Raw genomic sequence first — 25,995 nt, forward strand, 5'->3', positions numbered from 1 at the left:
TAGTAGAAAATTACGAAAAAATCATGTCATGAAACTTGGGTTATTTTAAATATCCCTTTTTCATATTTGTTTAGATCCTTGTTCCTGAAGATCCTGAAAAAAGAAGAAGAAGAAGATGAAGAAGAATTGGTAGGAGCAGTTTCCTCGGATAATGATAAAAATCGAGGGGAAAAATGTGATGAAATCGAAAGAAGAAGACTCCAAAATAAAATTAGGTGTCAGCGATATAGAGATAAGAAAAAACGTGATATAACAATTAATTCGTCAATTTCCCAACATCAAGCTATAACAGCTGAAGAGCTAATAATAATTAAACGTCGTAGAGAACAAGACAAAGAAAAAAGTAAACGGTATAGAGATAAGAAAAGAGCAGCTAATTTGATTAATTTACAGAGAGATCAACCCTCAAAAACAATTGCGTACTCTTCTTTCCAGCAAAATTCTAGTGCCCATCGAGAATTTCAAAAAGTTTTCCTTGAAAATGATTTTGGGCATGTTTGTGACATCTGCGATAGGCTGTGGTTTAAAAAGGATTTGAAAATTTTTGTCAATAACGACAGGACTCCCAATATTAAATTTATAAGAACGTTGGTCGAAAACGCTGATTTAGCTGAGATAAGAATTTGCTCAAATTGCTTAACAGCAATTAATAAGAATCGTGTTCCTCCACTTTCGGTACATAATGGGACTTGTCGTGATGGCCTCACACCTTTTATGATGGCAACGAGTGAACTTAGACGGTCTGACAGACGGGCAGTTACCCCTCAGTATTTATTAGATTTGGCCATGAAAATAATGAAGATAAGAATACGAGATTCGCTTTCTATTGCTTTGAAACATGTTGGAAAAGGTACCACGGTCACTAGAGAGCAAATAGAGTCACAAGATTACCTACTAAGTTGTATTGAAAGTAGTTTGGCTTTTCTACGCACCATCCCCAATTCAGCATATTATTGGGCAGAAAGAAAAAAGGACCTATTTGCAATGATTAGGCAATATGGTAAGCCAACAGTTTTTTTTACAATTAGTGCTAACGAAATAGGATGGCCAAAACTGCTACAATTATTACATAATTTAAAAAATAATTCTCAGATATCGGTTGAAGATGCTGCAGAATTAAATTTTATAGAAAAGAGTACTCTTATTAGTGAAGACGCAGTTACTTGTGCCATATATTTCAATAAGTTGGTCAATGTCCTAATGAAAATATTGCAGTTGAAAAGATTTACCCCTTTCAAGAAATATAGGGTTTTGTATTACTTCAAAAGAATCGAATTTCAACATGGAGGTAGTCCACATGCCCACATTTTAGCTTGGCTCGACAATGCTCCTGAAGACGCACTGGAAAAAGATTACAGTAAAGCAGTCAATCTTATAGATTTTCTAATATCGGTATCTGCAGCAGAGGCATCAGGTAATATCAAATTACTAAGACACAAGCACACTTCTACATGTTACAAAGGCGTATCATCAAAACCAAAGCAAAAATGTCGGTTTGAAGCTCCTTTTATGCCAATTAAGACAACAATGATCCTGACACCGATGAAAGACACCGAAGATGGATTCAAAGTGTATCAAGCAAAGTATAATAATCTTAGGAAAAATTTGGAGAATTATGAATACAATGATTTCCAAACATTTTATGAAAATAATAATATAAGTTCAGATCAGGAGTACGTTGATATTATTCGTGCTGGAATCAATCGACCTAAAGTGTTTCCAAAGCGTCAACCTTATGAAACATGGCACGATCCTTTCAATCCATTTATATTAAACGTTGTCAAATCTAATACAGACTTTCAATTTATAACGGAAGAGTATTCCTGTGCGTCTTACGTCGAAGAGTACGTCAACAAAACTGATAAAAGTGTTGGCGATTTGCAAAGAAAAATAATTGAAGTTATGGATGAACACCCAGAATTTGATTTATTTGATATCACCAAAAATATTAGTATCCATGTTTTAAATCACACTGAGATAACGAGCCAAGAAGCTGCTTGGTATTTGTTGAGGGAGCCCATGTCAAAAAGTTCGACCCTTATTGTCTATATACCAACTGTATGGCCCATCGAAAGACTTAGGATGCAAAAAACTATGAAGGAGTTGAGTGAATTAGACGACGACTGCGCAGACATATGGAAAGAAGATTGGTTCGACAAATATGAAAAAAGATCTGAAGACTTAGAACATGTTTCTCTCGCCCAATTCGTTTCTAAGTACTACAGAAATAATAAAGGAGAGTATGTCAAACGAGATGAACCGAGAGTGATACGTTATCGCAATTATGATATGGCTGCTGATTTCAACGAATATAGAAGAGAAATGGTCACTTTGCACATTCCATTTCGTCATGAGGAGTCAGACATTCTTGAAAATATGAAATTCATAAGATTGTACGATGAAAATGTAGATCTAATCTTGCAGAAGAGGAAAGAGTTTGAGTCCAACATAGATATTGAGAAAATATTGCAAATTTGTCGAGAATTAGGCCGCGAAGAAGTTCCAAAAGTTAAGGAAGAAATAACAGAGAGTTGGTAGACTGTAAATATATTTATTTTATTGTTAAATAGGTTTTTACATTATAAAACAATGTATGTAATATACTAATTCCTAATTGACAGTTGTTTTAGTTCCCATAACTGTGACAAAATGTGGTAATATATTTAATATTTTCTGTGCCTTTACTGTAATTTTCTGCAAACTAAATTATGTAAAATTCGAGGTCAGAGACTATGATTTCAATTAAATATCAGTGATTTATTGTTTTTATTTTGAATATGAAAATTAAATGATTTTTTAGTCATTTCCCTCCACACGGTTCTAATTTTGAAAACAGTTTTATAAAATTGGTAAGCTACCTCCAAAAGCAGTAAACGGTGCTTAGATTGACAAAAATTATATAATTGAAGTATCTAGGAAATTAATTTTTGCAAGTTAAAGAGTTTATTTCGTAATAAACTAAATACTGAAGCAAATAATTTTTACAGAATAGTGTTTGATAAATTAACTAAACTGATAGAACTTGGCATCAAAAATCAAAACGCGTTTAAACCCGGAATTCTACATTTTCTAAGGATAAATCTGAATACATCAGATGAAAATTGATTCAAATAAATTATTTCTTGTATTCAATGCGTAGAAAACATGTTAAATTTTTACTGTTTTAAATAGAAAATATTTTACAAATCTGAAAACAATGGCTTCTCATTTCAAGTTTACGTACAAAGAAAGTGTGAAATATATTCAAGAAAGTTTCACTTATATTATGAATTAATTATCATACATCATAAATGTATAATTTGCTATATAAAATATAATGATCTCAATTATTTGAATACACACTTGAAAACTCATTTAGCCGAATACGTGCCTGAAAATCATGATTGTGATAATGTGGAAATAAATTCTGGAATGGATAAGAAGAGCAATGAGAAGTCCTCTTAATATGAAATATATTTAATGTCGTTTCTGTGACAAAAAAAATAAATACATTGTATTATCATGAAAGGGTTCATACAAAAGAGAAACTTTATAAATGTAGTATTTCTTCAACGACCTTCCTTGAGAAAGAAGAGAAAGAGAAGGCATAGGAAGACCAATCATTTGTTTGACTTAGAGAAAAGAATTTGTGTTAACTGATGTTATCAATAAATTGTAAATATGTACAAATTAATTAAACATAGTATGACTGTCATCTTGTTTTATTGACATCTTAGGTTACAACAATATGTAATCGAAAGGTATGTATGCATCTAAATTAGTTAATATATATTTCAAAGTATTTTACTGAATAAATATACTTTTAATAGACGTCAATAGAATTGAATAGAACTTTGGCACTTTGAAGCTGTAAATTATAAAGGATAAAAGAGGGTGGTACTCTTCTGTTTCTTAATTTTCTTGCTTTTTATTTCAATATTGGCCTCACTACGTATTAATAATTTACTTTTCTGTCCAAACATTACAGTACATCTATAACTATCGATATAAAATGTAACTAAAGCCCTTTATATTTCATTGTCTAACAACTAAATAATTTAATTGGAAGGATATTTAAGTAGTTTCTTTAAAAGTCTGTAATTTTCGTAATTCTCAATTTTTTGGATTTTGTTTCCTGTAACTGAGCAACAGTTAAAATGACACATGCCTAAAAAATTACATATTCTTTGTTGAGAACATTGTCATCAAGACACGGACATTTTAATACCTTCTTAAAATAGTTTTATTGTGCTATTTTGAAGTGATGTAAAACATTTCCAAACTGGAACGATATTCCTTTGAATTTTAACGTTTTTGCAGGTCCCAAGAAAATGATTTCGAGGAGCCAACAAATAATCATATCGAAATACACTTAGAAGAATTAAATGAACGTTGCGGTACCAAATTGATCTTGGACAAAGTTCACGAGAGTCACGACGACGATAAGGAGTCGTGCAACATTTGCAAAGAGATTTTGTTCGATTATCTGCATTTCAAATCGCATTATGTGGGTAATTCAAAGCGTCCGCCGCAATGCCTGAAGTGCGACCTGACATTTAACTCGCCTGCTAAGCTAAAACGTCACAATAAAACTCAGCACGGAGCTTTTAAGTGTGATCTCTGTGATAAAGCGTTCGAGAGTGTTAGGGAGCTGGGCAAGCACAAGAAGTCGCATCAGTTCGGGGTGAGGAATTTCAGCTGTGACGAATGCGACAAACACTTCACCACCCAAATGGGTTTGTTCGTTCACAAGCGGAGCAAGCACAGAGGCATTGTGCACAGGTGTGAGGAATGCGGCAAAATTTTCGTTCACTTTAAAGACCTTAAAAATCACAAAAGGAAACACGAGGAGGGGTACGTTCCAGTCTCCATCGAGTGTGAGTTGTGTGGTAAAGTGTTTGGGTCTAGACATGGTCATAAATCCCACATGGAAGTGCAGCATGAAGGAAAGAGGCACGTATGCCACATATGTGGCAAAGACTTCTCGTCAAGTTCCTACTTGGAGACGCACATTAACATCCACAACAATGTAAAGGAGTTCATGTGTGAGGTTTGCGGCAAGAGTTTCGTTAAAAAGCAGAATTTGCGACTGCACGAGAGGGTGCACACGAAGGAGAAACCTCACAAGTGTTCAATATGTGGTAAATCGTACTCGCAGAGGTCCCCCTTGCAACTCCATATAAAGAACGTTCATTCCAAAGAAAGACCTTACCAGTGCCACTTTTGTTATAAAAGTTTTGTACAACAAAGCGTACTGAATGCTCATTTAAAACAGATCCATTTTATAATGATCGCCGAAGAAACCACCAATGAGTAGCTAAAAAAGTCAAAGTATTTTATTAATATGGCCCCAATTCTATGCATATTTCTTTAAAATTCGAGTTTTACGAAGCCACAGTCTGCCTTAACATCATCAATTTTAAAATTAAGTAGTTGTTTTAACTGAACAATTCAATGTGGTTATTATATGTGTCCTTCCTTTTGTTTTATTTATTAAAAAATGAAATATATTGTTTATAAAAATATTTTATTTTTTAATAGTTCATATTTTATTTTAAAAAATTATATTTTATTTATTATTAATAAATTGTAATATGAATTAGGGTTTTTGTTTTCCCATATATACAATATTATAATTGCATAAAGAAAGGTAAGTGATTCCAACAAATCTCTTACTTATATCATTTATTAAACAGACTACGATAATTTCTAAATCATTTAAGTGACCTAAAATAATATTTTTTTAAATAAAATTGGCTAAAACTGAATTGAATTAATAATAATATTAATACATTGCTTTTTACCCAGATTTAATTTTACTTTCTTTTAATGAAAGTGTTTTGTTAGAAAGCTTCTAAGAATTCACAGAGACTCTCTTTTGTTATTTTATCCGTTCTTCTTTGCAGGATAATCAAGGAAGAACTAAAGGATGAAGAACCTTGTCTTTGGCCAGAATCTGATGGAACTTTATCTGCAGACAACGAATATTACCCGTGCATACTTTGTGATCAAATTTTTTTCAGTTCAAAACTGTTGTCTGACCACGAAACAATTCATAGTTCGAGTCAGTACGAATGCAGACTCTGTGCCAAAGTGTTTACGGAATTGAGAACTTTAAAACGACATCACAAAAAACACAAGTGTAGATTCGTCAAAATGTTAACTTGCACTCAGTGTGATGAACTATTTGTGAACTATACTCTGTTGGATAAACATACGAAGTTAATGCATCAATCAAACTATAAATGTGATAAGTGCCCAAAGACTTTTACGAATCTAAACTACTACAAACGCCACGTTAAAACTCATGCAGACGGTTTTGTACCTCGCAAATTAGACTGTGATTTATGTGGAAAGTCGTACTCGTATATTCAGTCATATAGATTACACTATCGTATTCAACATGAAGGTGAAAGATATTTTTGTGACATTTGTGGCAAAGAATTCACCAGTTCTTCGTCTTTGCAAACTCACATCAACATCCACAACGATGTAAAGACGTTCGTTTGTAATTATTGTGGGAAAAAGTTTGTTAAAAAGACTGCTTTAGTGATTCACGAAAGGATTCACACAAAAGAAAAGCCACACAAGTGCTGCGTATGCCAAAAGACGTTCACGCAGAGGAGCTCGTTGACTGTGCATGTGAAGTCGGTGCATTCAACAGATAGGCCCTTTAAGTGTTCAATTTGTGACAAAGGTTTCGTGATACGAGGTCTGTTGAATACCCATTTGAAACACGCCCATAATCGAATCACAAAACCGGTGTTATTGTAATTGTACGTTGGTGAATAAATGTTTTATTTTTATAATGTGCCTGTTTTACTTAAATTATTGGAAGCATTGACTCTGTGTTGGAAATGGAGGTGGCTGGTCAGGCCTTTCTATTTGGGGGACCGGAAAGTAATGTCTACTTCTAAATAATTCATTATTAAACTCCTCTAATAAATATAAGGACCAACTTACTCATGACTGCTTCAAAATTTATTCAACAAATGTATCTGTGTGACATATCTCAACCTAGTTCTGTACCAAACTCTAGTGCCATAGAGTTTAATTAATTAATAGTAAGTCTTTAAAATATTACTTTCTTTACAGAAATCAATTGCGACCAAAAATTAATATTATTTACTTTGTAGATTATGGATCATTCAATTATTCCAGACAGCAAAAAGTCAAAAATGTAAAGGATACCACCTAGGTGTGGTGTGCTCAGACATTGGGAAGTTTCGATGTCTATTATGCAATGAACATTTTGCCAACATCGAACTGTTGGTGGCCCACGAATTGTCCCACTCATCAGACACATTCTCCTGCAGAGAATGTAACGAAAACTTCACCAATCTGCTGTCGATTAAGCACCACATCCGTCAACACGAGGGCTATGGAAGCGATGCTGGCAAAGAAAAGGTGTCGGTGATGTGCGACATTTGTGGCAAAGCCTTCCCCTCAGATAGGTGCATGAGGAGGCACAAAAACTTCAAGCACTGCGGCAAAATTCAGTGCGACTGTTGTCACAAAACATTCGGCACGGAGGACGAGCTTCAAAGTCACCTACAGAAGTATGTGGACACAGATATTTGTTGCCCTGAATGTGGGGACTTTTTTCACACCAAAAGCGGGTTAAGTTACCACATGAGGAACAAGCACATCAGCTCTATGAGGTGTGATATTTGTTATCGAGTGTACAAAAGCAAAGAAAGATTCGCAGCCCATTTACAGATACACATAGACAAAGTCTTGCCACGCATAATACAATGTGGTGAATGTCAGGATAAGATTGAGGGTGTGGTGAAGTTTAAGCTGCACATGAAAACCGTTCATGACGGCGGTAAATGCCACGTCTGTGATATCTGTGGGAAGAGTGTCAGCAGTAAAACCACTTTACGTCAACACATAGATGCCCACAACAACGTCAAGCCTTTTCAATGCACCTTCTGTGGGAAAAGGTTCACGAGGACCAAGAACTTGCTGGTCCACGAACGGATTCACACAAAACAAAAGACTTTTGAGTGTAAAGAGTGTCACAAGGTTTTCACTCAGAGGACGTCGCTGTCCATTCACTTTAGAAGGGTCCATTTGGGATCCACCCCCTTTCAGTGTCTTTCATGTAAAAGAGGTTTTGTTTTGCAAAGTATTTTGAACCAACACCTGAAGACGTGTTGTAAATTCAAGCAGTTAGAGTCGCTTTAATTGTTGTGATAAAATGTGAGGTTTGTTAATTGTGTTTGATTGAAAGTAGAGCTGATCTGACCTTATAGTCTATGCAGGGTGTCCCTAAAATGACTGCACAAAAATTAACCACATATTTTTGACCTCAAAATTAGCCTTGCTATTAAGAAAGATACATGGGCCTATTTTGAGGTCAAAAATTTGTGCACTCAATTTAGGGACACCCTATATACTGTAGTCCATAGTCTCTGAATGTGTTTAAGTGATTTTTTATGTAAATAAATGTACGTACACTTTTTTAATACAGACACTTCGAATAAAATTATTGAAGCTATTTTCAGTATTTTAATTTCAATTAAATCCTTTCTAATTATATTTATTGAACAGTAGATAAATAAAATTCGCAATTAGTAAGGAAAACCTAAAACTTGGATTTCTATTCTAAGTACTATTAATTAATACTATAATTTAAAAAACAGACATTCAGTTAATAAAAACATATTTTTTTACAGGAGTCTACAGGACAGGAATTTCAGTTACATATTTGTCTGTAAATTTTGCGGGGAATGTTTTATATCGTACTTAAAATTGTCGAAACATCAATTGAACCATACATCTGATATGTATTTTTGTAAATTATGTGGCACTAAGTTTTTAAAATATTCATTTGCCTTAACTCATGTGAGAAAAAATCATGTTATGTTCAAAAACAATTTAAATATTTTAAGTGGTGTTCGGAGAAAATATTATAAATTTAAAAGAAAACTAATACGTCCCCAATTAACATGTAAAAATGAAGACAAATTCCTCTATATTTGTGGTTATTGTAAGAGAATTTATTATAATTATTTCAATATTCTAAGGCACAGTAGATTCCACACAAACAAAGAAAGTTTAAGTGGCAAATCAGGGATAAAAAGTTGCACAGAGGGAACAATTTTAAGTTCCTTTTCACACACCCAAAAAACCAAACTTTACTTAAATGGATCTAAAGTGATTTATAAAGTTAACGTTTTAAACTGTATAATTACTTCAAGTAGACCCAACGAAAAACAGTCTCCAAAAGTTAAAAATCAAAAACCAACTTCAAAAGCGTCGCCAAAAAATTTATATTGCAGTAAGTGTAACTTAAATTTCCGTTTCCCAAGTAGCTTCTACAGACATACAAAAAACATTCACAAACATTTCAAATACATGTGTGAAACGTGTGGAAAGTCGTTTAATCAAAGAGACAACTTAAATATCCACCAAAGAAAACACAAAGGCGAAGTTAAAAAGCTTGAGTGTGAAAAATGTGGTAAATCTTACGTCCAACTCCGGAGTCTGAAAGCCCACATCGAAGCTGAACACCTGGGCCAGAAATTCGTTTGCGACTCCTGCGGTAGGCTGTTTAATTTAAAACACTCTTTGATGTCCCACAAAAAGAGTTGCGAGGGCGTTCCAGCGTCGAAGCTTTGCTGCGACCAGTGTGGGAAGTTTTACAAGAGTTTGGGGTTGCTGAATCGGCACATCACAATCGAACATAGCCTTAGGAAATTTGTTTGTCTAATTTGTGCCAAAACGTACGTGTCTCAAAGCCGACTAGAGGAGCATTTTAAGAGGCACGAAAGGCCGTTTTCGTGTGATATTTGTGCGAGAAGTTTTAGTGACAGTAAAAAGTTAAACGGGCATAAACATAGACACTACACTAAAAAAATTAAATGACAGTATATTGCTATGCTAAATTATTGGCTTAACTGTTAATATTTATGAACAACGAATGAATGTTATTTAGATTTTATTAACGCCTCTGACGTTCAGGGATTTCATTGTATGATTTTGATTGAAATTAAATTTTTAGGACCAATTCTTCGGTAGAGCTCATGTGTTATATTTGTGGAGAACAGTTCAACAACGAGGAAGACTTAAGGGGACACATTGAGAATATCGAAGCCTTTCTGAAAATATACTGCAAGAAATGCAATTCCTTTATCACTTTGGAAGAGTCAATGTTCCACCAAGACATGTCGTACTTTTGTTCAATGTGCAAACTGATGCTAAAGCCTGACACTTATCTGGCTCACGATTGTTTGCACTCTAACAAATCTTTGGCCAATTCTCTTAAACGAGAATGTGAGACTTGCAAAAAAATATTTTTTTCTGAATTCATTTTGGAAAAACACATTAATGAACACCACCTTAATGTTAAAATAGGGTGTAAATGTTGTAAAATGACATTTCCCAACGTACAATTACATGATAAACATAAACTTTGTAAGCACTACAAAAAATCAATACATTACCACTTTCGAAAGAAAAAGACTGGGCAAGAGGAAAAGATTTGTGACAAAAACGAAGATGTCGAGTCTCGACCCAATTTAATTATAAAATGGAATGGGTCGAATGGAAATTCTAAAATTAGGTATTATAAATATAAAATTGCATTTTATATGTGTATATATTTATACAAAGCAAGTTTTTTGATTTTGTTTCCTTGTTAAAATGTGTTATTTTATTGTTTGTAGCAATTCTATTTATATTTTCTGTTATGTTATTTAGTAAACCGATGAACATTTAGTTTTATTTTGTGTAAATCAATTTAGATTGCTTCATTGTGGAGTTTACTTTGACTAATGCTGTAATTTTTTAGTTGGCCCATTAATAAGTTATTATTTATTGTGTTTTGTGTATGCTACGTTGGTATTAATTAAAATTTTTCAGGGTCGATTACGCAACATCTTCATCGAACGAGGACGAAATCAATCAATGTTATATTTGTGGGCAAATTTTCGATAACGGAGACGAGCTAGGGGTGCACCTGGAAAATCTCGAGGCGTTCTTGAAAGTCTATTGCAAACATTGTCTCAGCTTCGTCCGATTCGATGAGTCGATTTTCCATCTCCAAATCACCTACTCCTGTTCGATTTGTAAACGCATCCTTCCGAACGGCACCTTCTTGGAACACGATTGTCTGCACCAAATGAGGAACCAGCTGTTGGCTCTTGAGCTCAAGCAGGAGTGTGAGCTGTGCGACAAACTATTTTTTTCAGACTCGGATTTGAGTAATCATTTGAAAGAGAAGCACAGCAATGTTGAGCCAACCGAGTACCACTGCAAGTGTTGCAAATTAACTTTTAACAGTTTTGATATATACAACGTGCACTTGGATGGGCATTATAAAAATGCAGCAGTATTAACAAATCCACCGCAGAATGAGCGTCACGCAAATAAAAAGCCCAAGCTGGAAGAAAACAATGATGCAGCTACAAGGGGTGTAAAACGTAAGAAAAACAATCAGAAGAGAAAGGCTTCAGTATTATCCAAAGTACAAAAGAATAAAAAGTCCATTGTCCACAATGTGAAACCTGCAGAGTTGAAAACTAGAACCAGGGCAGCAGTTAAAAATAAAATAAGTGAGAATAAAAATAAAACAATTGTAGAAAGCACTGATGCAAATAAACGAGTGTTACGAACTCGAAATAGTACAAATGATAAGTTTACATGTGATATTTGCAACAAGGCGTTTATAAAACGTTATTTGTTAGCACAACACAAACGTACACATTGACCAAATACTAGCTTAGTTAGTTAATAGGTAAATTTACCTTCACTAGCATACAATTTTTTTATAATATTGTCGGATACTTTTTGATTTAGTTTCTAAATGTCAGAATAATTATTTACTTTATATTTTCATTAATCGAATTAATGTGTTGTCATCAGAAAGTTGTATCAAAAATGTTTTGTTCATGTTTAAAATTAAAAATGAAGCTTTTGTTTTTGTAGGGTGGATTTTGCTCGTAAATAAATAATTTTGTAAAGTCAGGGTATTTGACGTATTTTGTTGAGTGTTCATAGAAACTCTTTGTGCCATGTATTTTAGTTATTTCAATAAAATTTGTATTATAAACTGGTTGCTTCTTATTTCTAATATTATCAACGTATATTTATGTTATTATTAACAGACAAAAATCATCTGTAATCGGGGGGAACAAGTTCCTAATAAAAATAGTTGTTTTAACAGAAGAAACACGTGGCACTTTAAAGTGTGATCTATTATTTCTTTCAGTTAATTTTCAGCAAGTGACTGAAATGCTATCAAAAAAAAGTTATCGTCAGTTCATGGATGATGAACATAACTATCCCACCAAAGGAATATTGATATTAATAATTGTTAAGACTGTAATTTCCCTTTTTATAAATTTAGGTCTTAGAGCCAGAAACTTCATAAAGTCAGTTAAATTTGTACTAAATAATTTGAATTCTATTGATAATTTTTGTTGTTCATTCATCCCCCATTATTGGTATATTTGTACCATGCTTAAGCTTTTGTGTGTCCTCCCCAACCAGCCAACCAAACATATTAAATTTTTAATTTTACAGGGCCAAATTAGCAGAAGCCAATTTCGATTCTTTAATTTGCAAAGTTTGTAGTTGGAAATTCGATAGTAAAGAGGAGCTGCTGAATCACCTACGATCCTTAAAAGCATTTTTAAAAGTGTTTTGTAGATTATGCGAGAAAACCAGTTTCGATTTTAGACATTCGGATTTAATAATTTCGTGTACAGTTTGTAAACTTATTTTGCCGCAGAAAATTTACTTGGAACACCCTTGTTTACACGAGAATTCATTGCGAAAAAAATTTAGTGACCGAAAAGTATGCCCCAACTGTGATGACTGGTTTTTTAATGAGGAAATATTTAAGGACCACATAGAAAACAGTCACGAGGAAAATATAAAGTATTGTAGTTGTTGTAAAATTGAATATTCAATCAAACTGAAGCACGAAGAAAGTCACTTGAAAAAAAACAATTATTCAAAGTCTGAATCAGAGTATCGTTGTAGTAAATGCCATTTTTCGTTCGTGGACAAAAATTACTTAGAAAAACATCTGGCAACTCACACAAACTCTGATTTCACTTGTTCATTTTGTAATTTGAAGTTCGACAAAGAGGAATCTCTAACTGAACACATTAAATGTTCCTATTTTCTTGAAATCTGTAACGTATGTAACATGGAGTTCACTTCCACTCTTGACCTGTTTAAGCACAACGTCAAGACGCACTTTATGACGTGCTGTGAAATATGTGGAAAAGTTTTAAAAAGGGGTTCATACAAAAACCACAAACTCCTACATCAAAACTTGAAAAAGTTTAAGTGTGAAGAATGTGGGGCTTGCTACAAAACACCCAATCATTTAGGAAGCCACATCATAAACGTCCACAAGTCCACCTCTGAGGTTTGTGAAATTTGTGGTCTGGAAGTCAAAAAGGTTTACCTAAAGCAACATCAACTAATACACAACAATTCTTCAAACTATAAATGTGATAAGTGCCACAAAGCTTTCAAGCAGTCTAAAGGCTTAACGAAGCACAGGGTGGTTCATGAGGGCATTGCTAAACATGTTTGTGACGTTTGTAATAAAGCTTTTAAGCGTTCTTATAATTTGACTGTTCACAAACGGTCACACGAGTCAATTAAGCCTTTCACTTGTGATGTTTGTACGAAAACTTTTACCACCAAACAGTGGAGGGACAAACATATGACTACGCACCCTGCTTAACAATTAATATATTATTATTTTGTTGTAAAATATGGTATTTTAATAAATTGTTATTTTTATGTCATATTTATTTTAATGGACCTAAAATTGGCAGAAATAAACAAGATTTGGTGAATCTCACCTTCGTTTTACCTTTATAGTTTACGAATTTTTATTGTTTTAATATGATTTTCTTAATTTTTTCTAGTATTAATCACATACTTATTGAATGCGAAATTTGTAAAGTGCAGTTCGCAAGAAGGAAGGACTTTAGACACCACACAAAGACGAGCCATTTGACCAGAGTGTGCGAGATATGTGGCAAAACAGTCACAAAAAATTACTACCAGCTACACTTAGAAACACACGACACAAACCTGTCCTTTAATTGTAACTTATGTAATCAAAATTACAAAACCAAAAAGTCTTTGTACAACCACAAGAAGCACACGCACGGAAACTTATCCGAAGTTTGTGAGCTTTGTGGTGTGGCGGTGAAGCAACGTTACTTGAAGTATCACCAGCTCAGACACTCGACGGAGAAAGGCTTTAAGTGTGCCCAATGTGGCATGACCTTTAAGTACAGGCAGTCGTTGAAGAAGCACGAGCTTGGCCACGGAGACGAGGCGAAATACAAGTGCGACGTGTGCCATAAGGGTTTCAAAAGGGGTGACCACCTGAAAGTACACGAACGATCACACGCAGGAATAAAGCCCTTTGCTTGCAGTATTTGTGCCAGGACGTTCTCCAGTAAACGCTCCAGGGACTCTCACAGTGGTTCTTGCAATGAAATAGGGAAATAAATTTGAGTCAAGTAAAATCATCCACTTAGTTTTATTTTTGAATTAAATTTCTTGAGTATTTTTGGTAAGCAACAATGTAAATTACATGAATATCTGGACACTAACATTCAAATCAATAATTTTAGGTGTATCACTGTAAGGACCACAATTTATGATGGACATAAGTGTTTATCCTGTTGGAAAGAATTCACATCAAGGGACAAACTAAATAAGCATTACAGAGTCCACTTTCAAAAAACATTCGACTGCAGCAAATGCGTTAAAAAATTTAGATTTGCTTATCAATTAAAGGCTCACTTTGAAAATGTTCACTTAAACAAGTTGTATGAGTGCCACTTGTGTTCCAAAGGGTTGAAATCTAAGACAAGTCTTAAGGAACACCTGGCAAGGCACGTACAAGACTATAAATTGACTTGTGGTGTGTGTGGTCAGGGGTTTTTTCACCCATCAGAGTTGGCAAGGCACGAGGAGAAAGTCCACATGGGCACGATGTTTAAATGCGAAAACTGCGACAAGTCGTTCAAATCAAAACATTACCTTTTGGAACATTCTAAAATCCATCAAGACGATTATGTAAAACCAGTTTATGAGTGTGATGAGTGCAAGAAAAGTTTCACCCACATTAAATCTTATAAAAGGCACATTAATGTACACACAGGGAAAGTGTCGTTGCACATCTGTGATATTTGTGGTACCTCAGTTACTAGTTTGTTCAGTCTGACTAATCATATGAGAATACACAGTGGTGAAAGACCGTACAGCTGCGGTTTGTGTAGTAAAAAGTTTACCACCTCAAAAGCTTTAAGTGTTCACAATCGAACTCACACCAATAGCAGACCCTATGTGTGCACAGTGTGTGGCAAAAGCTTCTCCCAAAAGGGCTCCCTTACGATCCACAGCAGATACCATACAGGTGAAAAACCGTTTCAATGTACAATTTGTAGTAAAAGGTTCACCTGTAAGTCCATGATTAAATCACACAAATGTATTTAATAATAAATATTTATTTATTAGAAGCGAATTTGTTTCATTTATCAGTGTCTCATCAATCACTTTTTCAGAGATAAATAAAGTAAATATACTTCATGGCATGAATAAACGAATAAATTTAATCAATGAAGATTTACTTTAAGTATAAGTATATTTTGATCACATAAACGTTATTTCAAAATTTATATTTTCCGTAATCCGTTGATATAAAATGTTATTTTTTGTTTTTATTAACGAAATCATTTTCAGATGGCACTACTATATCTTGGCCGACAAATCAGGTGAAACCAAATATCAATGTGGAATTTGTTCTGATTTATTTGACACCAAGGAAATGATTCTGGAACATAACGTGAACTTGTACCAAGATGATCAGTATACTTGCTGTAGATGCGAGGAACAATTTGCAACATCCGGAGAGCTGCAGCAACACCACGAATTACACAAAGAGCAGGACCAAACAATCATACAATACCCCATGTCGTCCGATGAAGAGGTCATAGAAGTCCTCAACTACGACAACGAGGAGATAATTGTCCAGCCCACCGCAATAAGTGACACCAGTGAGCTTCTGTACATCCTTGAAGACTCTCAGTGTGTCAACGAAGTGGTGATTCAAGACGAAGACAATCAAGTAATTGAAAAGCGAAACGATAACGTGGCCATTGTGAATTTGGAGCATGGCTACATGATTGCACCTGAGGCGCTTGATGAGTCTGAGGAGCAGCTCGAGGAGTTTCAGGAACAGGTTCTGGTGAACAACGATGAGATGCCCCTGATAACGAAGTTGCAACCTTCCACCAGCAAAAAAATTGTCACACCAAAGCCTAGGGCACCTCAGCCAAAGCGTCGCCACGAAGTGCCTGACTTTTCAGCCAGTAACTACGACTATATAAACGCAAATGAGGAGGTGGATGTACCGCACTACAAGTGTCTGAGATGCGAACAATTGTTTATTAATAAAATAGTTTTCTTTAGACACATAGAGAAGGGCAAATGTTACATAAACAATTGTGATGTGTGTAGTGAAACTTTTACCAAAAACAGTGACTTCTATTTGCACTACGTTTCGCAGCATACCGATCGTGCCATATGCAACTTTTGCTTTAGAACTTTTATGTATGAAAAGAATGTTAAGGAGCACATGCTGAGGCATTTGGATCAGTTTAGGCATCGTTGTGAGAAATGTAACAAAGGCTTTTATACCGTTAGGGAATATAGGAACCATTACAAGAATCGACACATGGGGATTAGACACAAATGTGAAATTTGTACTCGCACTTTTGCGGACGAGTACTATTTTAAGCGACACATTGCGACACATGCTAAAGTTAACAATATTACCCTTTGCTTCAAATGAATTGTTAGTTTAGAAATGAGGGAATTATTGTCTGATAACATATGAGTGTATAAATAACATACACATTTAATTTTTTGATAAGATAAGACATTTTAGGAAGTTACGTAAAGGTTTGCATCAATATCAGCATAAGTACTTGATCAATTATTAAAAAAATAAGATAAATAGTTGCCTTGCAAAATTATCAGACAATTGATTCTTTCGAGTTTGTTGTAAACAAGGACCGATGTGGTGCTTTAAAATTTTATTAATGAATTATTTGTCGTTTCCATTTAAACTAGTAATCCTACTTTAATAAGGTCTAAATCATGTTTTTTGACAACGACTTAGTACTACTCCTGATACCACTGATTTATCCTTTTAAACGTAAGTTGCATGTTCGTTTTGTAAGCTACCAATTATCAAAGATGACCATACTGTAGATATTTAATTTATAGTTAACCGACATAATTACTAAACTAAATATTTATAGTGGTAAACACAAATACGAGACTTTACACAAAACATACAATGCACCTTCTTGGACACTTTAATATTTGAAACATACATCTTATAAGACTGTAATTCGTTGTCATAAAAATAAAGATGCATTTTGCTGCACAGTTAGCACATTTGATGCTAATAATATTAGCAGATTATTTCAAAGGTAAGCTATGAGTTGTAGCATTTTGTTTAAAATACATTTATGCAATATACTTGTATATATCTGTACATTTTTTACGAAAAACGTTTGTATTTTTATTATTATGAAATAAGAATCGGGTATTTAACCAGTTTTATTTAATTAGTTATATGGTTTTACTGTATTCATTTTTTGAATAAACATATTTTGAGTACACGTTTATATATTTTATTATACTAACACTACCACATTTATTTTCAGGATTGTCTGTATTTTAATTTTGTTGTTGTTGTCTCATGTAAAACATTTTAAAAGGAGTTACCTTCAGGGAACAATACTCCTTCATTTACATCAAAAGGACGTTGTTCATTGCTGACTGTGAACTTCAAACGTCTAAAAAAATTTTTAGTACTACTAAACAAAGTGTTTTCTTACAGAATTGTGGTACATATTAATATGTACAGATAATATTTACCATGTATGGTATTTTAACTAAATTAATTTTGGACCCAGGTAAGTTTCCAACATTATGATGATGTACCATGGATGAATTTTCTAATCTTCCAGTCAAAAAAAAAGCATGAGTCGTGCTTTATAATTTAATAAATACTGTTTGTGTAGTACTGTAATTAAAATGAATAAATTTATTTAAAAATTAATTATCCTTATTCCTGTTCCTAACATCTATTAATTGTCCTTTAATTAAGTGTATGTATGTCCTTGGATTTGGTTTTATTATTATTGTTTTTTTTTGTATGTTAATAAATGTTATTTTTAGGCTCCAACGAAATGAAGGAACCCTTATGTCAAATCCAGCCAACCTGAATGATCCACCAAGCAACAATAAATCAATACTCAAAACTACAACAACATGTGAGAATAATAATCTAGTTCCCAATGTTGTCAAGGATGTGGAAGTATATGCAACAAATAGTGAGATAATTGATATTGATGATGAAGATGATGATGATGATGGAACTACGTCAGCATTAAATAAAACAGTACAACTTAGTGAACTGAAAGTTTCCATACCACGGATTAAAGTAGAGTCAGTAGTTAATTACGCCTGTGATAAGTGCCCCAAATTTTTTAGTGATAAAAGTTTACTTATTTCGCATAAAGAGACACATAATAATGGAGTACGAAGACGAAAGTATTTGTGTTATGTTTGCTCTCAAAACTTTAAAAATGAGGAAGATTTGGCTGTACATAAGGCTCTACACTCAGATGAGAATAAGGAGGATTCCAGTTCTGAGGAGGAGGAGGAGGAGGAGGAATCGTCTGTGGATGAGCCGTCTGAAGAGTTGTCAAATGGTAGTGACAATGAAAGTAATTGCAGTAACAGTTCTGACACTAGATATGCTTGTGTCCATTGTCCAAATAAATATTTACAAATGTCAAGCTTAAGTCGCCATTTGAAAAGGGTACATAAAAACGTACAAAGTACTAATAAGGATACAGGAAAAAGGGCCAAAAAAGCAGCATATACTTGTGACATGTGCTATGATGAATTTACTGATTTGACAAAGTACAATAAGCACCTTGACATCCATAAGGAATTGACTTCTGGAAGCAAACCACCTGAGCCCAAAAAGACATTGACTCCAAAGTGTGTGGTTCGCACGTTAGATTTTAAGAATAACTCCCCAAAACTCAGATACATTTTATCAAAACCAAAACCTCCAGAGGTGCAACCTGTGGAAGACAAATCGAAGGTTGCTTCTTCAGGTTTAAAACAAAAAAGAAAACAAAAAGTTGCTGTAACCAGTAAACAACGAAAAACTAAACTAATTGAACCTCAACCACAGGTTAAACATACGCGACGTATAAATATATTACGGACGTCTGCGAAGAAATCAGAGGCTAATTGCACTTCAACAACTGTTTCTTCTCAACTTTTTAATTTATTAACCAAAAGAATTAATGATGAGTCGTATAAAACATTTCAACAGGAAGTACCCACAGGAAGCAATGCTCCTTCAACATCACAGCGCCCTGAGGCGCCAAAAGAAGTGAATAATCCAGAACCAATTATTTTGAATAGTTTATTCTCAACTCCAACCTCAGTGTTCTCATCGCAAAATTTGATTTCTTTGCCTACCACATCGAGTAGTTTTAAGGTTGTTAAAGTAATTCCAAGTGTTTTACAACAAACAACACAGAGTAATGCTATTTCTGCACCATCAAATTTAATCACCAACCCTATTGTCACCAATACAGTTCCATTCACATTTATACCTCAGCAATTAGGGTCTACAATCAACCCTCAACCAACGTCGTCGACGTTTATTACTCAGCCTCTAACGACCGCATTTATATCGCAACCATCGACGTCTGCGTTTAATCCTCAACTGTTTACTTCAGCCTTTATTCCCCAACAATCAACGTCAACGTTTACTTCCCAGCAACCAACATATATTCCCCAGCAGACAACGTCAACGCTTATACCTCAGCAACCTTCAGTTATTCCCCAACCATCGACGTCAGCATTTAACCCACTCTTACCGACAACCACCTTTAACCTACAAAGCACAAATTTGCTGCCTAACCAGGCACCTTCGACTTCGTCCCACGTTGATAGAGGATTACGACCTAGAATTCAGATTGTGCCAACAGGTGAAATGTTACCTCCAAAAGCAGCATCTTCATTGTATGTACAGGTTGACTGTGGTCCCAGCGGGGCTCCTTCACAATCACGAAGACGTTCACCTCCCCCTATGTCTCGCCCAGTATTAAATAGAGGAAAACCATCCGATGATGTACAGACCGTCCCAAGTGTGGAGAATTTTGACTGCAACACTGAAAAGGAATCGGATCCCACTGAGTCAATGACGGTACCTATAATTACTAATGTTAGCAGCGAACCAGATAAGACTACTGTGGATGGTAATAAATCTGAGAAAGATTTATTGACTGTCCCCGACTTGAAGCTAACTGCTGATGAAAGTGATGATGATTTAGTAATTGACGAACGAGAAGTTGAGACGGTTAGACCGTTTATTAAGCTTAGGAATATAGACGAATTAATTAAACCAAAACAATTAGACTTTACTGGAGGGAACTCACAAGAAAAACTATCAACAGCGGATCCTATTCCAAGCACCAGCAAAGGAAGTACTAAAAACACACAGGAAGTTGCTCAAGAAGAGGATAAGGACAAGGAGAAAAAGAAGAAGTGGAACTTCCCAATTCAGTGTGAGTGTGGAACAATCCTGAGACGATACAGATCTTGGCGCAAGCATAACGAGTCCAAGAAGAAATGTACGATAGAAAATTGTACTTACATGTCTTGCAAGCCCGTCCTCCTAAAATTACATTATGAAAAAGTTCATAAAATCCACTGCTGTTTTAAATGCGACTTTAAAACAAACCAACAATCGGCCCACCTCCAACATATGCTTGATTATCATAAGTGCAGCTATTGCCAGAGATACGTCTCCGACTTAGCGTCGCATAGAAAAAATTGTAGGAAGCTTAAGTCAAACGGTAGGACTGTTTCAAATGTTGCACAGGTTGCCAATCCCGGAGTTACTCAAGTTATTGATTCCGGGTCTGAATAATTTGTGTGTTAATGTAGTATTGGACTTGTTTGTTAACGTATTATTTTGTAAATAGTTTTCGTACGGAAGTTGTTCATAATTTTTTAAATTCCTAGGTTTTCTAGTCATAAGACTTAAAATATTTGTAAGTGACTTTTTAATAAACGAATTATTGACATGAGTTGGTTTTACTTTAATTAATTTTGACGTTGGGGTTTGACGATATTAGCACGGTACTTCGTAAGTAAATGTATTTTATGCTTACAAATTTGTTCATTGTGGACTAAAATTAATATATTTTCAGAGCCATATTTCAAGAGAACTTATACAATGACACCTTCAACATCGATTCCATAAACACAAATAACTTAATGCAATGCAAATACTTTATGGATATTGTCAACGACTGCAAACAAAACTCTATGAATGACAATATGTTAGAATCAAATGTTGTGGATCACTTAAACGAATCAGACGCAGAACTGTTGAATTTACTCACTGCTGAAGATGATTGTTCGGCCATTTTACAAAATATAGCCACCAACGAACAATTTCAGCAACTAATAAACAACGACACTAGCTTTGTGCATGATGTCCAAATGGACCCCTACGTCAATAAATCCTGCGAGGTGCCAGTGGCATCCAACGTAACTTACCCAGCACCTGAGCAGTGCTTTAAATGCGATCAGTGTAACCGAATTTGTAAGACGAAGAAGTTACTAAAGAAGCACTTCCTCATTCACACTCAAGAAAAAAAGTATTCCTGTGAAATATGTGGCAAAACCTTCAGACAGAAGTATGAGGTTACAGCCCACTTAAGGAGTCACAATAAGCCAACTTTCCAATGTGATATCTGCTCTAAAATGTTCGTCCATAAGTCCCACTTGAACACCCATAGGCGCAAACACCTCGGTGAATACGTGGCCTTTTGTAATGACTGTCAGATGGGGTTTGTCACACAGACTTCTTATAAAACACACCGGAATGTACACCATGATAATCTACAATTAATATGTGACATTTGTGGTTCAAAGCTGAGCACCCTTTCGGCCCTTAAGGAGCATAAAATGACCCACGAGCCGGATTATGGGAAAAATAGGAGTCACGTTTGTGAGGTGTGCGGAAAGAGCTATTTAACTTCAAGAAACCTCAAAAGCCACATGAAAGTGCACCACAAAATCAGACCTTATATATGCCGTATTTGTGGCAAATCTGTCAGTAGCAAAAATATCTTGGAAACCCATATTAAAATGCATACGGGAGTCAAAGACTTACGTTGTGAGTATTGCGACAAAAACTTCGCTTCCAAAGAGTATCTTACGGTGCATCAGCGAATCCATATTGGGGAAAAACCTTTTGAGTGCACCATTTGTGGGAAGAGGTTCACTCAGAAAACATCCCTGACAGTCCATTTGAGATTCCACACGGGTCATAAACCTTATAAGTGTGAGTGTGGTAAAGAATTTACTACGAAGAGTCACCTGATGAGTCATTACAAGACGCACGACATTGGAGGAGTTGACATAGAGTATATTACTCACTCCCTTCACTAAATTGTTCTCGTTTCAATCTTCTGTGATAAAGTAGCATTTTAAACTTTTTAATGTTAAATGTTTTTTACTAGGAAGCTTTTACACACTTCATATTTTATCAACCATTTGTTATCATAATGGTGAATTTTATATTATGGTATTCTGTCTGCGTTGATTAGATGAAATTGTGTAATCTTCATTATATAAATGTATGTCTGCATTTTTGAATAAATTATTATATTGACTGAATAAATTGTAGTTTCATTAGTATCTGCATTAGTGGTGTTATATTTAACTTTGTCAGTATATTTCAGAGGTAAGATTATCATCATTTTACTCTTCATCAAGAAAATACATGTATTACTTTGGCTAACATAATTACCCGTTTTAGGAAGCGTTTTCTCCATCAAATTAAAATGGAATACGAGACAACTTCCGACCCTAAGACTGGTAATACCATATACAAATGCAAGAAGTGCTCAAAATCATTCCAAACTATGAGACATCTAAGACAACATAATTATATACATACTTTATTAAAATCTTTTAAGTGTGACACCTGTAATAAAAAGTTCAAAACGAACAGGGAGCTAAAAAACCATTTAAAAGTACATGAAAGTGATAGAGAAAAATTCCACTGTGATGTCTGTGATAAATATTTGTCATCGAAGGGTTGCCTCAAGACCCATTTAAAGAGGCACTGGAAGGAATATAGCATTAAATGCGACTACTGTGATGCTGGATTTTACTCGAACCACGAGTATGCCCTCCATGTTGGTGCTAAGCATGGACAAAGTGATTTTGTATGTGATATATGTAACAAATCATTCTACGACAAAAATTATTTACAACAACACAAGCTAACACACGAAGAAGGCTATAAATTACCCAAGGCTAAATGTGAGGAGTGCAAAAAGTGGTTCCTTTCAGATAAGTTACTTAAGATACACCAAAAGAGGTACCATTCAAACACAGATCCAAGACACATTTGTTACATTTGTGGCAAGAAACTTAGCTCCAATACGAGTTTGAAGAACCACATAATCGTCCATCAAGGTTTAAAACCTTTCATGTGTGCGACTTGTGGAAGATCATTTGCCAACAAGACCACTTTGAGGGTGCATCAAAGGACCCACACCGGACAAAAGCCGTACACGTGCCAGATTTGTGGTAAAACGTTTTCACAGAGCAGTGCCCATAAGATACACCTAAGGAAGCATCGAGGAGAGAACAATTATCCTTGTCAAATATGTGAGGACTCTTTTGTAACGAAAACCAGTCTAAAAATCCATGTTAAGAATAAGCATAACATTATCATGGATGCAAGTTCCAGTTTGATGATATAATCACCTATTGTACTTTTGATTGATTATTTATAATTTATATATTAATTAACTAAAATATAATATTTATAAATACGTTGTTTTTTGTTTCCCCATTTTAAACTGTGGTGTGAGAATTGATTTTAAGTTTATTTAATTATTGTTGGGTTTATCTTGGGTTGATGTTGTGATCTTTTATTTGGAGACGTAGAAGAGTTACATTTTCTGGTGGTTCCTCAAGTTGGGCTCAATGTTTTGGTGGCGTTAGACTGAAATTCACAGTAATGTAAAATAAATTCTTTTTAGGCTCTTTATGATTTCAAACGGCATTCGTTTCGAGTACACCATGACGAGAGACTCTCATGATCGAACGATTTTTCAGTGTGTGCTGTGCCCTCGCACGTTCCTTGACAAGAAACCACTTAGGAAGCATTTCGTTCAGCACATAACGGTCAAATCATTTCCATGCGACTTCTGTGATAAAAGCTTTAAAACGAAACATTCGAAAAAGGCCCACATAAATGTAGTACATATTCCAACCCACATTTACAAATGCAGTAGTTGTGATAAGGTTTTAAAAACGAAACTCTCATTCTTAACCCACTTGAGAAGGCACAGCAAAGATTATGCGGTGAAGTGTGAGGTGTGTGATGCTGGATTCATCACAAAAGCTGAGTACACTTTGCATTTTAATGCGAAGCATGGAAAAAACGATAATGTATGCGATATATGTAACAAAACCTTTTACGACAAGTACATATTGCAGCAACACATGTTGCTGCATGACAGTAATGGGCCCAGTTATCAATGTGAGTTGTGCGACAGCAAATTTGTAATGAGGAAGTCATACAGGAGGCATAAACAAGTTGCCCATTCAGATTACGAGCCAAAGCGATTTATTTGTGATATCTGTGGCAAAGCTTTATCCAGCAAGGGGTATTATAACACACATGTTTTGATCCATAAAGGCATTAAGCCACATCAATGTTCATATTGCGAGGCGGAGTTCACTAGTCGAAACACTTTGAAACTTCATCTGAGAACCCACACTGGGGAGAAACCTTATACATGTGATATTTGTAATAGATCATTTTCTCAAAGAAGTGCTTATAATATTCATTATAAAAAACACATAGGGCCTGCGCCATTCCAGTGTCAAATTTGCGACAAGAGGTTTGTTTCAAATAGTGTCCTCAATATGCATTCCAAGCATAAACATAAAATTATTCCTGCCTCTCTTAAATCTTAATTAAAGGATATTAAAGTCAAAGAATTAAACTATTTAATTTATTTTTTCATTTGAAATTGTTTAATTTATATACAAATTCACTGTTAGGTTTTCAATTGTTATAGAAATATTTTTTTATTTTTATTTTGACACTGAGTTTATGATCTATATTTATTTAACACGTGTTAAAAATTATTAATTACATTTATATGGTACTTAAAGATATTTGATATAAATGTAAGTTTATAATTTGGGGAATTTATTCGTTATTGAGTTGTCAGTAATATATAGAAAATTCAAAGTTATGTTTAAAATAAAGAATTATCATTTTGTTACAGAACATCTTTTATTACTCCTTAAGTGTCTAAATAGTTGTTTGATAAGATTATCCAGAGTTGTGTCTAAAAAATAATCCATTTTGGGTCGATTTTATTTTACTTATCTGAGTAATACAATTATAAATATATTACAATTAAAAAATTTAGTAGAAAAAAGTTAGGACCTTAAATGAATTGAAGAAGTTCTTGTTTCTTTAAAAATGGCAGTACCACCACTTAGTGCATAGAATTTTGAATGTGATTTGCAAAATTTTGGGTGAAATATGTTTATTTCTTATATTTTAAATACAGCTTTCATTTTCTGAAAGAAACAGCGAGAACTTATTCAAGGTCTTAATAATTTTGAAGATATTAAAAGTGAAAAAAAACAATTTCTAAAACTGTGCAATGCCGTCCAATTTAAATTATTAATAATCACAAAAATTTTATATAAAAAAGATAAAACAAATATTAATTTTGGTATTTTACTGTGGAAAAAATTGAGCCTCTTAAAATACTTTAAATTAATTATTTCTGATTGCTGTTTGTGTAAATATTTTAACCACCTAATTATCTTTAAAGAATATATTAAATGCTCACTACAGACTTCAAA

The 25,995-nt window shown here is 34.3% G+C and overlaps 1 protein-coding gene across 26 annotated transcripts in view; it reads left to right on the forward strand.

Moving 5' to 3' along the window:
* Nucleotides 1-25,995, forward strand: part of LOC109605143 (zinc finger protein OZF) — a 72,860-nt gene that overhangs the window by 10,707 nt on the left and 36,158 nt on the right. Inside the window, exons 5-6 of one of the 26 annotated variants that reach the window (XM_049964014.1) lie at nucleotides 9,989-10,549; nucleotides 10,849-12,037. The exons of 12 other annotated variants lie outside the window; for them this stretch is intronic. In XM_049964014.1, the coding sequence (XP_049819971.1) occupies nucleotides 9,989-10,549; nucleotides 10,849-11,695 (1,408 nt within the window). In that variant the 3' untranslated portion in view covers nucleotides 11,696-12,037. Of the gene's footprint in view, nucleotides 1-74; nucleotides 2,554-4,299; nucleotides 5,579-5,885; nucleotides 6,790-7,115; nucleotides 8,484-8,660; nucleotides 9,924-9,988; nucleotides 10,550-10,848; nucleotides 12,038-12,510; nucleotides 13,750-14,597; nucleotides 15,481-15,711; nucleotides 17,661-18,222; nucleotides 21,176-21,287; nucleotides 22,749-22,906; nucleotides 23,934-24,143; nucleotides 25,300-25,995 lie in introns of those variants that run through there. 13 more of the 26 variants (XM_049964013.1, XM_049964012.1, XM_049964019.1 and 10 more) reach the window with 13 other exon arrangements.

This window comes from Aethina tumida, chromosome 2, assembly GCF_024364675.1.
Source record: "Aethina tumida isolate Nest 87 chromosome 2, icAetTumi1.1, whole genome shotgun sequence".
Lineage (NCBI taxonomy): Eukaryota > Metazoa > Arthropoda > Insecta > Coleoptera > Nitidulidae > Aethina > Aethina tumida.